The sequence below is a fragment of the Apodemus sylvaticus genome, chromosome 7 (genome assembly GCF_947179515.1).
Source record: "Apodemus sylvaticus chromosome 7, mApoSyl1.1, whole genome shotgun sequence".
In the NCBI taxonomy this organism is placed as follows: Eukaryota; Metazoa; Chordata; class Mammalia; order Rodentia; family Muridae; genus Apodemus; species Apodemus sylvaticus.
Genome location: NC_067478.1, coordinates 46,863,734 through 46,880,164, shown reverse-complemented (window position 1 = coordinate 46,880,164; position 16,431 = coordinate 46,863,734). Strand labels below are relative to the sequence as shown.

Genomic DNA, 16,431 nt, shown 5'->3' with positions numbered 1-16,431 from the left:
TCTTAAGGGTGAAGACAAAAGATGCCAGTGGGAAATAGTCATGAAGTGATAGTGACAGGCTCAGGAGCTGAAATGGGAAGATGGGGAAAAGAGTGATCTGGAAGCGTCCTTAGCTTGGAGTACTTAGAGAAGAAGTTCTGAGGAGATGACATCTAAACAGATTTTGAATGACAGCCAAATGGCAAATAAAGCTTTAAAGCAAGTCACATAAAATGCAACAGCAGGTTCTAAAATGGGAGTAGACTGAAAAGACAGGAACGTAGGCAGGGTTAGTATGTGTTAGTGTCTGGATTTCACAGAGTGGCTTCTCAAGTTTCACACACCAGAGCCTGAAGGATAGCATGGATGTCAGGATAGTGAAGCTAAGGATGAGGGAAATGCTGATTTCTTTTGGGCTTGGCAAGTTTTAGCTGCAGAGGTCAAGTCTTCTTGAGATAATAGCCCAAAAGTGACTTGGATTAAAAAAAAATGTTTGGGTGTCCAAAATCATTGTTTTTCCCATGGGGCTGTAAACCCCTTCAGCTCTTCTGGACCATCCTCCAGCTCCTCCATTGGGGATTCCACACCCAGTCCAATAGTTGGTTGTTAGCATCTGCCTCTGTATTTGTAAGGCTCTGGCAGGGCCCCTCTGGAGACAACCATGGCATGCTCCTTTTGGTATACACTTCTTGTTGTCCATAGTAGTGTCAGGGTATGTTGACTGTTTATAGGATGAATCCTGAACCCTCAACTAAGGAGCACACATGGCTCCAGCCAAAAATGTGGCAGAGGAAGGCCTTGTTGGGCATTAGTGGGAGGAATTGTCCTTGGTCAGGTAAAGGCTCAACAAAGGCCCAAACAAAGGAAACTGAGGGGAGGGGAAGGGAGTGTGTTGGGTGGAGAGGCATATACATGGAGGTAGGGGGAAGGAGGAGGGGGAGGGGTTGGGAGGTCTTTGGGGAGGGGGGATATGGGGAAAGGTTTTTTACCATTGCCAATGTAAAAAAAGATGATATTCAATAAAAAATTAATTAAAAAAATAATCACCCAATGGAATGGTGGCAAAATAAATTCACTCTCTAAAATTAAAAAAAAATGTTACCCTCAGTTCATGTGTTTGAAGTCCTGCTACTTAGGTAATGACATCCTTTTGAGAGACTGTGGATCCTTTAATGACTTGCCCTGTGGGAGTAAGTGAATTATTGCAGGGCCAGAAGGGTAATAAAAATGTACTCATATTTTAAAAATATTTTTAAATATATTTTAATATAATTTAAAATATAAAAATTTAAAAATATTTTAAGATATTTTAATATACTTTAAAATATAAAAATAATTTTAAAATATGAGTATAATTTTATTACCCTTCTACCTAGAACAAGCTAGTTCTTCCATAATACTTTCTGTTCTGAGAAGAGTGTAAGTCATTGCAAAGTGAGCAAAAGCAACTACTTACTTGATTGTTTGCTATTAAATATTTGTTCATGAGATGCGTAACTAAATGAGTTGACTTATAAAGTCTGATTATTTCCTTGTTTCCATATGGATATTTTCACACTTTGGGTAGGCAGCATACTGGGCAATTGTGAAATATTGTTCACTGTACTGTCTTTAATTTTTTTCCAGTAATCCTTCATTTTATACAATATATACTACAAAATATCATAAGTTCAAACCAGGAATAGTTATTTTTAATTAAATATTGGATGAAATGCTAATGATTATTTTGTAAGAAATAATGTATTATAATGTGACCAGCATTTTAAAAAAGCCAGTGGCCAGCAAAGAAGACTAGTAAATTGACAGCAATTGTGATTAGATACATAGATTTGAGAGTCTGTTGCTAAAATAATCCATTGGGACTGTGTGATGGAGATATTCAGGAAGGTGAAATAGATTGGGAAAGTCCCAGGTACAACAGGTGCATCACTGGAGAAAATTCCTATTGAGGAGCTGAGAGATGTCTTAGGAAAGAGACAATAAGGAAATCCCAGAGTATGAACATTGGAAATCATAACAAATTGTGGTGTTACATTGTCTACGATAAAGTTGGCTCACAGATACACGTTTTGTTTATATTCAGAAAAGACACTTCAGTCAAGAGAAATCATTCTGTTTGGTATTATTTCTGTGCATTTGATATTTCTCACTTTTTGGTATATTCGGAGTTTGAATGATGATATATATTGCTATACTTAGGTAAAGTACTTTGAAATCTTTTCTTTGTCAGCATATCTTGCATGTGCTTTGTCATATGCTAAAATATATCTTCCTAAAGGATGGCGCAAACTCTTGCTTTTAAATGAAATATTGCTGTTTAGAGTCCCCAAACTATTGATTATACAAAGTACTTAGCCTTGAGATAATATAAATACAGATAACATTGACTAAAGAGGTTGTATTTAGGAATATGTATATGTATATGATGTATATATACATATTTTTTTAATTTTTTATTTATATATAACATCCAATATATTTAAAAGTATATATTATGTTTGAATAAATTACACATTTAAATAGGTTATATATAAATAAATAATTATAATATGCTATGTAAATAATAAAAATATTTATATGCATATATATTTTTTAAAAGAAGACTTAAATTTGAGAAGGGGGAATAATGGTAAAAGTTAGAGGGAGGAAGGGGAATGTATTTAATTTTCTTATCATTACAAAATGCTATTAAAATAGAATTATGAAATGGCTTTTTAATGACATTTTCTGTTTGACCACCAGGTGGCATAAACATTACTTTTACATTAGTCCATGCATGAGTATATGTTGGAATAATGTTTATTAATGCTTGGAAATGATAATTGGAAGTGGTAAATTATAGATGCTTCTGGTGAGTATATTTGAATGGATGCTACTTAATTTAATCATAATATAGATACATGTATGTGTGCATGTGTACATGTGTACATGTGTGCGTGTGTGTGTGTGTGTGTATGTGTGTGTGTGTGTGTGTGTTTCGAATAATCAAACACATCGGAAGCAGGCATCAAGCAACAGAAAACCCACATAAATAAGCTCTTCCCTCAGAAACTTTTCCTTTCAGTATGAAGTCACTAGTTTATTCAAAACAGGTTAAGATGGATAGTAATGAATTGTGTATAAGGCTTTTCTCAGACTATTGAGAAGTTGGAAAGTTTCACTGAATATATGAAGCTGGACTTGAAGAAAAATCAGTATGCATCTGGGGAACTGTATGTGAAAATTCATAGTTAAAGGGAATAGTGTCTCATGTTTTCATGAAGTATATGACTTATTGTTAAAAGTACAAAATGAAGGTGAAGACGAAGTTAACTAAATAAAGAGGTTTGGATGTGCAAACAGTGGTAGAATTTGTGTATTGAGGGCCTTGGAGGTGTCTGTTTTGTAGCAAAGAACAGAGAATGAGAGAAGTTTCTGGAGCATGGTTTCAAAACAGATGGCGTCCAAAGTGGTGCTTTAGTGAAGGAGCCCAGAGGTGGGCAGAACTGGAGGCTGATTGATCGTGTAGGTGAAGGTATTGCATTAAATTGTTCAACAGATGACACTGATATGAATCAACAGTAGGAAGTGATTGCAGGAGGACCTAGACACAGGCATCTAGATTATTAATTTTAAGTTTCAGTTCAGATATCTAAGCACTCTACGCTTTGTGGTGAGATTATTTATATCAGTTGACTAAACATAGCAGATTGGGTTGGCCTCATCCAATAAGACGCAGGCATGACCAGAAGGGAAAGCTGATTCTGTTCTAGCCAGGAGCATTTCCTCCTTTATTCCTGACCTTTGGGGACCCCTTTACACACACACACACACACACACACACACACACATACACACACACACACACCAAATTGTGTCTGTTTCTGTGGATAAACATGATTAATACATGCTTAGAAGTAGAATCATTGTAGTAAGGTATTTCACATTTGTGTACAGCAGAGAGAATAACTGAGACTTGGTTTGTTTATAATCTCATACGTATGTACAGAAGGATTAGTGAAATCAGCTGTTACAGACATAAATAATGTCTGTGTCTGTGTATAGATACTTTTGCAGTTTGATAATCATAGACTTCATAGGGCTTACAGAGAATCCAGAATATGGTCCTGTTAAACAATTGGATCTCGATGTAATTTTAGGGATTCTGTAAGGACTATAGAAATGAGTGAGATAAGGCATCAAATACTGATTTGACTATGAATATATTTGATGAAAATAAAATATACACCTTTTGAAGCAGCAGTGGCCATTTCTAGGGCAGATATGTTACTGGGAGGTACTTGAATATACTTGGAATCTTTTTTTAAAGTGGTAAATGAATTTAATTTAGAATTTTCTATTAATTATTTTATTCGTCTACATTTTCAATGATATTCCACTTCTTAGTTTCTCCACCATAACCCTCCCATCCCATCCGCCTCCCATTTGCCTCAATGAGGGTGTTTCTTCACTCACTCACCCATTCCTGCCTCACTGCTCTAGGATCCTACTACACTTGGGTATCAAGCCGCCACAGCCTCCACAAGCCTCTCCTGTTGACGCCAGAAAAGGCCATCCTCTGCTACATATGCAGCTGGAGCTGTGGGTCCCTCCATGTGTACTCTTTGGTTGGTAGTTTAGTCCCTGAGAGCTCTGGGTGGTCTGGTTAGTCAATATTGTTCTTCCTATGGGGTTGCAATCCCCATCAGCTCCTTCAGTCCTTCCCCCAGCTCTTCCATTCTGGTGGAGTCCTGGAAAGCTGTCACTTTTGGGTCTACATTTGAATCCCATCCCAAAGAAATAATTTCTAACAACAGTGGGGGAATGGCAATAACAGGAAGGATGGACTTACAGTGAGAGTGAGGCCAAAAGGTAACGTGCAAAAACTTTACTCTTTCACGTCCTTTGATGTGGGCTGCCACAAAAAATATAAGTATGTATGATAGTGGGTCCTGTCACCTCGGGTGATCCAGAATTAAGTGGCTTTCCACCCTAAATAGTTAAACCATGAAAAATTCCACAGCTGTGCCCAGCTGCTTGGGTTTTAGTTAATTCCAGGTGCAGCCAACTTGACAGGTATGGGAAGCTATAACTCTTACTCTGTAGCTTTTGGTAGTTTTATTTTTTTCTTTGTTTATTAATGAATTATTTCTATACATTCCATATTTTATTCCCGACTTCGGCGCTCCTGTTTACTCTCAAACTGTTACACATACCATACCTCCTCCCCTCCCCCCTGTCTCCACCTGGATGTCCCCAACTCCCACCCTACCTGGCCTCTAAATTCCTGGAGGCCTCCAGTGTCTTGGGGGTTAGATGTATCATCTCTGATTGAACACAGACCCAGCAGTCCTCTACTGAATGTGTGTTTGGGGCCTGATATCAGGTGGCATATGCTGCCTGTTTGGTGGTCCAGTGTTTGAGAGCTCTCAAGGGTTCAGATTAATTGAGACTGGTGGCCCTCCTAATTTCAGTCTTCCCTAATTCTACAACAGGGGTCACCAGCTTCTATTCATTTGTTGGGTGCAAATATCTGCATCTGACTCTTTCAGCTGCTTGTTGGTTCTTCCAGAGTACTTTGGTAGTTTTCTTAATCAATTTGAGTTTACATTTCTTTTTAGCAAATGTGGGGGTATCATTGGAATATATATTCTAGTATTGATTTGAAAATATGTTGAATGTAATAAATTTTACTATTCCTTCATTCAATTTGATAACATGACTTTAATATTGTAATATGTACTATGTAAAACATCACCATGCTACTGCAAGGCGTCTTCTATGTGTCTAATTTTTGATATTGTCATCTCCAACATTTGCTCCCGTGACACTTTGCTTAGGGTATTAAAATGAAGCAGCTAGAAAAATTCCTAGTATGAGTACTGTTATCCCCTAGCACACACATGGATGGAGATTACTCCTTTCAAATCCTGTGAGGGATGAGGAGATGCATAGTGGTTAGGAGCACTTGCTGCTCTTGCAAAGTGTCTGGAGACCACATCAGGTGCCCCACAACCCCCCCTGTAATTTCAGCCAGAGGGATCTCTTGTCCATTTGTGGCCTCTGCACTGAGTTCTACAGACACATATACATGCAGATAATTAAAAAGAAAACAAGTCTTTTAAAAAAATCTATTTCTGTTCTGCATGGAGGAGAAAGCCTGGAGAGATTGTGACTTCCTAGAAGCTTGCTTGCAGATGAACGAGGGTCACCATCTGAAAATATAAAAACTATTTCTTTAGCCAAGCTCTTTTTTGCCTCTATGCAGTTTTTATAGTTTGCTAAATGTTTATACATACTTGGATGTTGTATGAAGTACTTTCATTTAGAACATAATCATTTTCTAGATCCTAAGACCTTTAGCTGCAGGAAGATAATCCTTCTGTTGCTTTCAGTTTCAGGACATGATGTGCTCCCCACGTTGTCAGATCAGGAACCTACAAGTTCTGAAAATACATTGACTTTGATGGACGACTCTGGATGTGTTTTATCAAATGAGCAAAGAAGCGAACCTGCAGAATTATCCCAGCATTTTGTGGAGAGCAACAATCCCCCACTCCTCCCACTGCCTATTGAGAAAAAGCCATGCCCTGCCCTGGAAAATCCTCTGTCTTCTCACATGCAGTTCTTACAACATCTCCTGGAACTGAAGAAATGGACAGAATCCAGTAATCTGGAAGTATACTTAACCCACTTTGAAAAAGACTCTTCCACAGTTTCTGATTCAATTTCACAGTTGTTAGATGGCCTGATCATGTTTTACCGGAACCCCAAACTCCCTTTCTCAAGCTTTTGGACAGAGGCTGTTGGTGCGTTAGCCAGATTGGCGAATGATTTTAATGTATCAAATCATATTTTTAAAAGATGTTCTAAGAAGTTGGAAGAATTTGAAAAAACTCTACTCCAGGCTGTTTTACGGAACAACAGTATAAACCGGGTAAGTAATATATTCGTCCTACTTATGACCCAGTGTTTAATTCATTTCTATGAACATTCCTTTCGGCAGAGATGTTGGTGGTTCATTCACATTTGTGGCTGAGTCTGTAACTGGGCCTGATGCATTTGTGTATGTCTCTTCCAGGTTGCATGTTTATAGCTTTCCATTGCTACTGTGTTGTTCTGATTGAGATGCCTCTGCCTCAAGATTCTGCTGCATCTAGTTTGAATTCCTTTAACTCTTGTGATTTTTTTCTTTTTTAATTTTTATCCTTTGACTTTTTACCTTTTTGGTTTTTTCTTGCTTTTGTTTATTTGCTGTTAGTCAAAAAGTTCCAATCCTTTCCAGATAAACACTAATCCTGAAGGTCCCCATATTGGTACTTCTTTGATAAAGTTTCTCATGTTTACTGTCTGGAAAGGGATGGGAGGGAAAAGAAGCTGGAACATTCTTGTCTAAATGTTCAAAGTAAAGTACATTAGAATATCTGGATAGGCTCAAAATTATCTTTTGGCACTGTCTTACTGTTTGTAGCCTGTATGGTTGGTCTCTAGAATGATGAACTCAGGATTTCATGCTTTTTGAGAGTTGTTGAAATGGCTAGAATAAACAAGACATCCCATATGGCTTCTAGATATTTAGCCTTCATTCAAGTTTTAGCTTAAAACAATAATGTATCCATCCTCTGTTGGCTATAAGTAAGTTCCACTCTATGTTAAGATCTTATGTTTTATATCTTTGTATTATTTTTCTTATCAAGAAGAATTAACTAGTAAGGAATAGTTGTCTAAGGAACATCTTATATACATTAGAGCCATTAAAATATCTAGGAGTATGATCCCTGGAACTATTGAATATACACATCATTTCAAGTTTGTTTATATTTTTTTGCCAGTTAGGATTTTGCAAATAGCCAAAATTCATCATGTCTTCCTCCTCATCCTTTGTACCCCTGAGGCCAGTTGATGATCTTGTCTTCAGGGGTCTCTTGGACCTGAGACAAATCCTCTTATAAACAGATATTTAGTGAGCACCTCAAAATGGTAGTCACTGTTCTTCATCCCTTTATCGATATTATCAGTAAAGTCTCCTGAGGATGGATTTAGGAATTTTATATTGATCAGAACACATTAGTGAGGTTCAAGGAAGTTTCTTCTACTCATTGCATCTAAACACTAGCCCTGGTGTCAATCAAAGGAATAGTAATTGACATCATTTTAAAAAAATATATAAATTTAACAGTTATTGGGAAATCATAATTTCACGACATTTTCTATTTCTATAATAGCAATCTAAGAAGGTTTTATATATATATATATATATCTCATTAAATATTATCCATTTAAATTCAGATTAAAAAATATAATGGAAATATAATTACAGAATCCTAATGAAGGGTTATTTTCTTTGTGACTCTTGTGAAGAAGAAATAAAGCCATGTGTTTTGTTGTTGTTGTTGTTGTTGTTGTTGTTGCTGTTTATCTCTTTGTTTCTTTGAGTGTCTAAGCATATCATTCTAATTCTTTCTAGTGTTTCAAAAAGTTGCAGGGTGGTTTATTTATTTATTTATTTATTTATTAGAATCAGTTTGTCACATCTTTAATCAGATAGATAAAGAGAAATGGAGAAATTGTGGGTCAGGCTTGTTTTCCTTCCTTCCTTCCTTTGGAAGCTCATTTCAGTCACGCCCAGTCAGTCAGCGGAGTGTGGTCTAGTCTGTCCCCTGAAGAGGTCAAGCTAAGAATGGTATTTCCACAATTCCCCATAGCTTTGTCCATTACCATCTCCTAGTTTCCTCCTTTCCTGAATCCCACAAGCTCCGAGGGAAACCAGAAGCCCCGTTTACCTATGTGACGGGTTCTGTTCTGCACCAGCCTCACATGATCTAATAGATCAGTCACAGTGCTAAAGACTGAGCCAGATACAGAAAGGAGGCAGATAGGCTGAGGCTCATTAGTCCAGTGATCTACTGGAGGAGCCCAAGAGTTAAGACTGAATTTCCCCATTTTGGGACCTGTCCTCCTACCATTTCAGAAATTTAACTTACTTGCAGAAATCTTGTGATGATTAATTTCAATGCTAAGAGGGAAGAACTAGGGCACAGTTACATCCACAACACAGCATGTAAAATGAAACCACATTGTAAACGGCTCAGTATCCAATATCTAGGTTTCACTCATGATCTTCTTGACTCTACAAACTTGAGCAACTGTTTCTCTAGCTCTACTCTTTACAGCACACACAGCACATCTGGTCATCACAAAATCTTGGCATTTCCTTTGGCTTCTATGCCATCAAAACCAATACCATGTGGAAGATTCTTACTTATTACCAAGTTTGGTTTAAAGAATGAGATGCACCATTGGTCCCTCTGGATAGTAGTCTCTGTTTACTGAGCCTTAAGAAATACTTTCCGGAAGATTCATCTCAACAGTACTGGTCTCATATTAGCCACAGCCAATTCTTCACCCCCAGCAGAGCAGAACTACACAGGGATCATAGGAATGACCCTGAGATAATCTAATGGAATCCAACATCCATCAGAACCTTCAGAAAACAAGGTCTCCTAGGGCATTATTAGCCACAGCTGATGGGCAGGCTTGGTTCTCCCTCTGAAGTTTGCCTCTGGTTCCTATCAAATTCCTATCTAATCTTCAGGTGAACATGCTGTAGGCCTTTCAGGAGATAATTGTGACTTGGCCAAGAGTCTAATGCCACCCAACTAAAACAAGTGACATGCAGGTTATGGGTACTTTTAGGTTTGACCAACAAGGTTTCAGATGTGTTGGGCCTGCATTCAGACCACTGGTATTTGCCAACTATTCTGTCGATTGTTTAACAGAAACTGGCTGTTTATCTCTGCCTATTAGCTCTCACCTTACAACCATAATGACTAGGGTTCAAGGTTGCAACAAGTAACAGCTGTAATATAAAGCAGTACAGAGAATATAGATCTTCAAGAAGAGAGATGTAAAGCTGTCCTTGGTGGAGCCAGGGTATCTAATTGGGAGGAAAAGTGGACAATCTGCAAGGACACTCTTAAGCTACCAGCAGTATCATCTACCTTTTTGGAGAATGCTTGACCCCAGAGACCAGGCCAGTGGCACACTAAGGGCATGGTATCTGAGATGGAAAAGCAGGATAGACACAGTAAAATTAGGTACTACAAACTCCTCCTCAAAGACAAGAAGCCAGTACTAAGGCTAATCCGCCCAGGTACTTAGAACATGGCAGTGTGTCTTCAGGATCTCTGTGTTTAATACTTTCTTGTTTTCCTCGCTCTAACAACCAGTGGTTTCTGCTTTGCCTGGCCTTTCTTTTTTTTTTCTGTCCTTATTATCATATTTTATATTTCTTTTTTTTTATTCGATATAATTTATTTACATTTCAAATGATTTCCTCTTTTCTAGCCCCCCCCCACTCCCCGAAAGTCCCGTAAGCCCCCTTCTCTTCCCCTGTCCTCCCATCCACCCCTTCCCACTTCCCCGTTCTGGTTTTGCCGAATACTGTTTCACTGAGTCTTTCCAGAACCAGGGGCCACTCCTCCTTTCTTCTTGTACCTCATTTGATGTGTGGATTATGTTTTGGGTATTCCAGTTTTCTAGGTTAATAACCACTTATTAGTGAGTGCATACCATGATTCACCTTTTGAGTCTGGGTTACCTCACTTAGTATGATGTCCTCTAGCTCCATCCATTTGCCTAAGAATTTCATAAATTCATTGTTTCGAATGGCTGAATAGTACTCCATTGTGTAGATATACCACATTTTTTGCATCCACTTTTCTGTTGAGGGATACCTGGGTTCTGTCCAGCATCTGGCAATTATAAATAGGGCTGCTATGAACATAGTAGAGCATGTATCCTTATTACATGGTGGTGAATCTTCTGGGTATATGCCCAGGGGTGGTATAGCAGGATCTTCTGGAAGTGAGGTGCCCAGTTTTCGGAGGAACCGCCAGACTGATTTCCAGAGTGGTTGTACCAATTTGCAACCCCACCAGCAGTGGAGGAGTGTTCCTCTTTCTCCACACCCTCTCCAACACCTGCTGTCTCCTGAATTTTTAATCTTAGCCATTCTGACTGGTGTAAGATGAAATCTTACGGTTGTTTTGATTTGCATTTCCCTAATGACTAATGAAGTTGAGCATTTTTTAAGATGCTTCTCCGCCATCCGAAGTTCTTCAGGTGAGAATTCTTTGTTTAACTCTGTACCCCATTTTTTAATAGGGTTGTTCGGTTTTCTGGAGTCTAACTTCTTGAGTTCTTTATATATATTGGATATTAGCCCTCTATCTGATGTAGGATTGGTGAAGATCTTTTCCCAATTTGTTGGTTGCCGATTATGTCCTCTTGATGGTGTCCTTTGCCTTACAGAAACTCTGTAACCTTATGAGGTCCCATTTGTCAATTCTTGCTCTTAGCGCATACGCTATTGGTGTTCTGTTCAGAAACTTTCTCCCTGTACTGATGTCCTCAAGGGTCTTCCCCAGTTTCTTTTCTATTAGCTTCAGAGTGTCTGGCTTTATGTGGAGGTCCTTGATCCATTTGGATTTGAGCTTAGTACAAGGAGACAAGGATGGATCAATTCGCATTCTTCTGCCTGCTGACCTCCAGTTGAACCAGCACCATTTGTTGAAAAGGCTATCTTTTTTCCATTGGAAGTTTTCAGCCTCTTTATCGAGGATCAAGTGGCCATAGGTGTGTGGGTTCATTTCTGGATCTTCAATCCTGTTCCATTGATCCTCCTGCCTGTCACTGTACCAATACCATGCAGTTTTTAACACTATTGCTCTGTAGTATTGCTTGAGGTCAGGGATACTGATTCCCCCAGATTTTCTTTTGTTGCTGAGAATAGTTTTAGCTATCCTGGGTTTTTTGTTGTTCCAGATGAATTTGATAATTGCTCTTTCTAACTCTGTGAAGAATTGAGTTGGGATTTTGATGGGTATTGCATTGAATCTGTATATTGATTTTGGCAAAATGGCCATTTTAACTATATTGATTCTATCGATCCATGAGTATGGGAGGTTTTCCCATTTTTTGAGGTCTTCTTCCATTTCCTTCTTCAGAGTCTTGAAATTCTTGTCATACAGATCTTTCACATGTTTGGTAAGAGTCACCCCAAGATACTTTATACTGTTTGTGGCTATTGTGAAGGGGGTCATTTCCCTAATTTCTTTCTCAGCCTGCTTATCCTTTGAGTATAGGAAGGCCACTGATTTGCTTGGGTTGATTTTATAACCTGCCACTTTGCTGAAGTTGTTTATCAGCTGTAGGAGCTCTCTAGTGGAGTTTTTTGGGTCACTTAGGTAGACTATCATGTCGTCTGCAAATAATGATAGTTTGACTTCTTCCTTTCCAATTTGTATCCCTTTGACCTCCTTATGTTGTCGAATTGCCCGAGCTAGTACCTCAAGTACAATATTGAAAAGATAAGGAGAAAGGGGTCAGCCTTGTCTGGTCCCTGATTTCAGTGGGATTGCTTCAAGTTTCTCTCCATTTAGTTTGATGCTGGCTACCGGTTTGCTGTATATTGCTTTTACTATGTTTAGGTATGGGCCTTGAATTCCTATTCTCTCCAAGACTTTAAGCATGAAAGGATGCTGAATTTTGTCAAATGCTTTTTCAGCATCCAATGAAATGACCATGTGGTTTTGTTCTTTTTGAGTTTGTTTATGTAGTGGATTGTATTGATGGATTTCCGTATATTGAACCAACTCTGCATTCCTGGGATAAAGCCTACTTGATCACGGTGGATGATCGTTTTGATGTGTTCTTGGATTCGGTTGGCAAGAATTTTATTGAGTATTTTTGCATCGATGTTCATAAGGGAAATTGGTCTGAAGTTCTCTTTCTTTGTTGGGTCTTTGTGTGGCTTTGGTATCAGCGTAATTGTGACTTCGTAGAAGGAATTGGGTAGTATTCCTTCTGTTTCTATTTTGTGGAATAGTTTGAAGAGTATTGGTGTTAACTCTTCTTTGAAGGTCTGGTAGAATTCTGCACTGAAACCATCTGGTCCTGTGCTTTTTTTGGTTGGAAGACTTTCTATGACTCCTTCTATTTCTTTAGGCATTATGGGACTGTTTAGATGGTCTAGTTGTTCCTGATTTAATTTTGGTATTTGGTATCTGTCAAGGAAATTGTCCATTTCCTCCAGATTCTCCAGTTGTTATGAGTACAGGCTCTTGTAGTACGATCTGATGATTTTTTTGGATTTCCTCAGTTTCCGTTGTTATATCTCCCTTTTCATTTCTAAGTTTGTTAATTTGGATACTTTCTCTGTGCCCTTTGGTCAGTCTGGCTAAGGGTTTATCTATCTTGTTGATTTTCTCAAAGAACCAGCTCCTGGTTTTGTTGATTTTTTGTATGGTTCTCTTTGTTTCTACTTGATTGATTTCGGCCCTGAGTTTGATGATTTCCTGCCTTCTACTCCTCCTGGGTGAAATAGCTTCTTTTTGTTCTACGGCTTTCAGATGTGTCATTAAGCTGGTAATGTATGCTCTCTCCATTTTCTTTTTGGAGGCACTCAGGGCTATGAGTTTTCCTCTTAGCACTGCTTTCATTGTGTCCCATAGATTTGGGTATGTTGTGTTTTCATTTTCATTGTGTTCTAAAAAGTCTTTAATTTCTTTCTTTATTTCTTCCTTCACCAAGGTATCATTGAGTAGAGTATTGTTCAGTTTCTACGTGTATGTGGGTTTTCTGTTTTTTTCTGTTGCTATTGAAGACCACTTTTACTCCATAGTGATCAGATAGGAGGCATGGGATTAGTTTGATCTTCTTATATTTGTTGAGGTCTGTCTTGTGACCAATTATATGGTCGATTTTGGAGAAGGTACCATGAGGTGCTGAGAAAAAGGTATATTCTTTTGTTTTAGGATAGAATGTTCTATATATATCTGTTAAATCTAATTGGTCCAAAGCTTCAATTAGTTTCATTGTGTCCCTGTTTAGTTTCTGTTTTCCTGATCAGTCCATTGAGGAAAGTGCAGTGTTGAAGTCACCCACAATTATTGTGTTAGGTGCAATGTGTGCTTTGAGTTTTAATAAAGTTTCTTTTACGAAAGAGGGTATCCTTGCATTTGGAGCATAGATGTTCAGGATTGAGAGTTCTTCTTGTTGTATTTTTCCTTTGACCAGCAAGAAGTGTCCCTCAGAGTCTCTTTTGATGACTTTGGGTTGAAAGTCAATTTTATCTGATATTAAAATGGCTACTCCAGCTTGTTTCCTGAGACCATTTGCTTGTAAAATTGTCTTCCAGCCTTTTACTCTAAGGTAGTGTGTGTCTTTGACCCTGAGGTGTGTTTCCTGTAAGCAGCAAAATGTAGGGTTCTGTTTACGTATCCAGTCAGTTAGTCTGTGTCTTTTTATTGAGGCATTAAGTCCATTGATGTTAAGAGATATTAAGGAATAATGATTGTTACTTCCTATCATTTTTGACGTTATTTTTTAAATTTGATTGCTTAACTTCTTTTGGGTTTGATGAAAGGTTATTTTCTTGCTTTTTCCAGGGTGACGTTTCCCTCCTTGTATTGGTGTTTTCCTCCTATTATCCTTTGTAGGGATGGGTTTGTGGATAGATATTGGGTAAACTTGGTTTTGTCATTAAATATCTTAGTTTCTCCATCTATGGTGATTGAGAGTTTTGCTGGATATAGTAGTTTTGGTTGGCATTTGTGTTCTCTTAGAGTCTGCATGAGATCTGCCCAGGACCTTCTAGCCTTCATAGTCTCAGGTGAAAAGTCTGCTGTGATTCTGATAGGTCTTCCTTTATATGCTACTTGGCCTTTTTCTCTTACTCCTTTAATATTCTTTCTTTGTTTAGAACATTTGGTGTTTTGATTATTATGTGACGGGAAGTATTTCTGTTCTGGTCCAGTCTGTTTGGAGTTTTGTAGGCTTCTTGTATATTCATGGGCATCTCTCTCTTTAGGTTAGGGAAGTTTTCTTCCATAATTTTATTGAAGATATTTGCTGGCCCTTTAAGTTGTAAATCTTCACTCTCATCTATGCCTATAATCCTTAGGTTTGGTCTTCTTATTGTGTCCTGGATTTCCTGGATATTTTGGGTTAGAAGCTTTTTGCATTTTGCATTTTCTTTAACTGTTGAGTCCATGGTTTCTATGGAATCTTCAGCATCTGAGATTCTTTCTTCTATCTCTTGAATTCTGTTGTTGATATTTGCATCTCTGTCCCCTGATTTCTTCCCAAGGCTTTCTATCTCCAAAGTTGTCTCCCTTTGAGTTTTCTTAGTTGTTTCTACTTCTGATTTTAGATCCTGGATGGTTTTGCTTAGCTCCTTCACTTGCTTGTTTGTGCTTTCCTGTAATTCTTTAAGAGATTTTTGTGTTTCCTCTTTCATGACCTCAGCCTGTTGACCAAAGTTCTCCTGTATTTCTTTAAGTGTTTTTTCTGTTTCCTCCTTGTTGGCTTTTTTATTCTCCTGGATTTCTTTCAATGATTTTTGTGTTTCCCTTGCAAGGGCTTCTAACTTTTGATCCATTTTCTCCTGAATTTCTTTAAGTATGTCCTTCATGTGTTCCTGTACCAGCATCATGACCAGTGATTTTAAATCCAAATCTTGTTTTACTGGTGTGATGTGGTATCCAGGACCTGCTGGCAGAGGAGAATTGGGTTCAGATGTTGCCATATTGCCTTGATTTCTGTTAGTGACGTTCCTGCGTTTGCCTTTTGCCATCTAGTTCTCACTGGTGTTACTTGGTCTTGTCAGTGCTGGACTCACCAGTGCAAGCTGCCCCTTCCCCGTTGGCCTCTGGTGCACAGCTTACCCCCTGCACTGCCTGTAGACAGGGTGCTGCTGCCCAGGCTGTTCAGATCCCAAAGCAGGCACCCGAAGGCTCCCACTGGGGCCCGCTGGATTCACTGGAGCACACCGACTTCTCCCAGCTGGCCGCCCGGAAGCCCCGCTAGCCTCTTGCAGGACCTGGAGATGAGGTGCGGCTGCCCAGACTGATCTGGATCCGGAAGCGGAGTTTTGCCTGGCCTTTCTGTTCCACTGGAGGATCTCCTGAATATGCTTCCTTCATTGACAGTATTTGGCAGGGATTGTGAAGCACTTAGGAAACACTGAACTCACAACAGTAAGAAACAGCATAACCCTTTATCCATGCCAGGATCCGTTTTGTCTGTAGGAACTTTATACCATGTCTATTACCACGTATTTCGTAGTAGAGGCTACTTAGGCCAGGCCCTTTTGTAGCAAAAAAAATATAAATAAATAAAAATGGTTGCTCCTTTCGTATGGTCCATGGACCAAAGATAACCCAATGGCCAAGGACTCATGGTAGGGAAGAATTTGTACACAGCTACCTATCTGTAGAAAAAACTGATATATTGGAGCATCTTCCAAATTGTCATCTCCTTCAGAACTTCCTAGGGAGATAGTACAGACATGGATATAGGCACCTATATCTACTCATTGGTTAGGAACAACAATAAAAGAAAATGGAACATGCTCAGAGTATTTGAACTATATGTTCCTTTAATACATTGGGACCCTACAGAATTCCTATT

The 16,431-nt window shown here is 38.6% G+C and overlaps 1 protein-coding gene across 1 annotated transcript in view; it reads left to right on the top strand.

Annotated features, from left to right (window-relative positions):
* Positions 1-16,431, top strand: part of Mei4 (meiotic double-stranded break formation protein 4) — a 135,747-nt gene that overhangs the window by 20,219 nt on the left and 99,097 nt on the right. Inside the window, exon 2 of the mRNA XM_052189310.1 lies at positions 6,360-6,895. Within this exon, the coding sequence (XP_052045270.1) occupies positions 6,360-6,895 (536 nt within the window). The remainder of the gene's footprint in view (positions 1-6,359; positions 6,896-16,431) is intronic.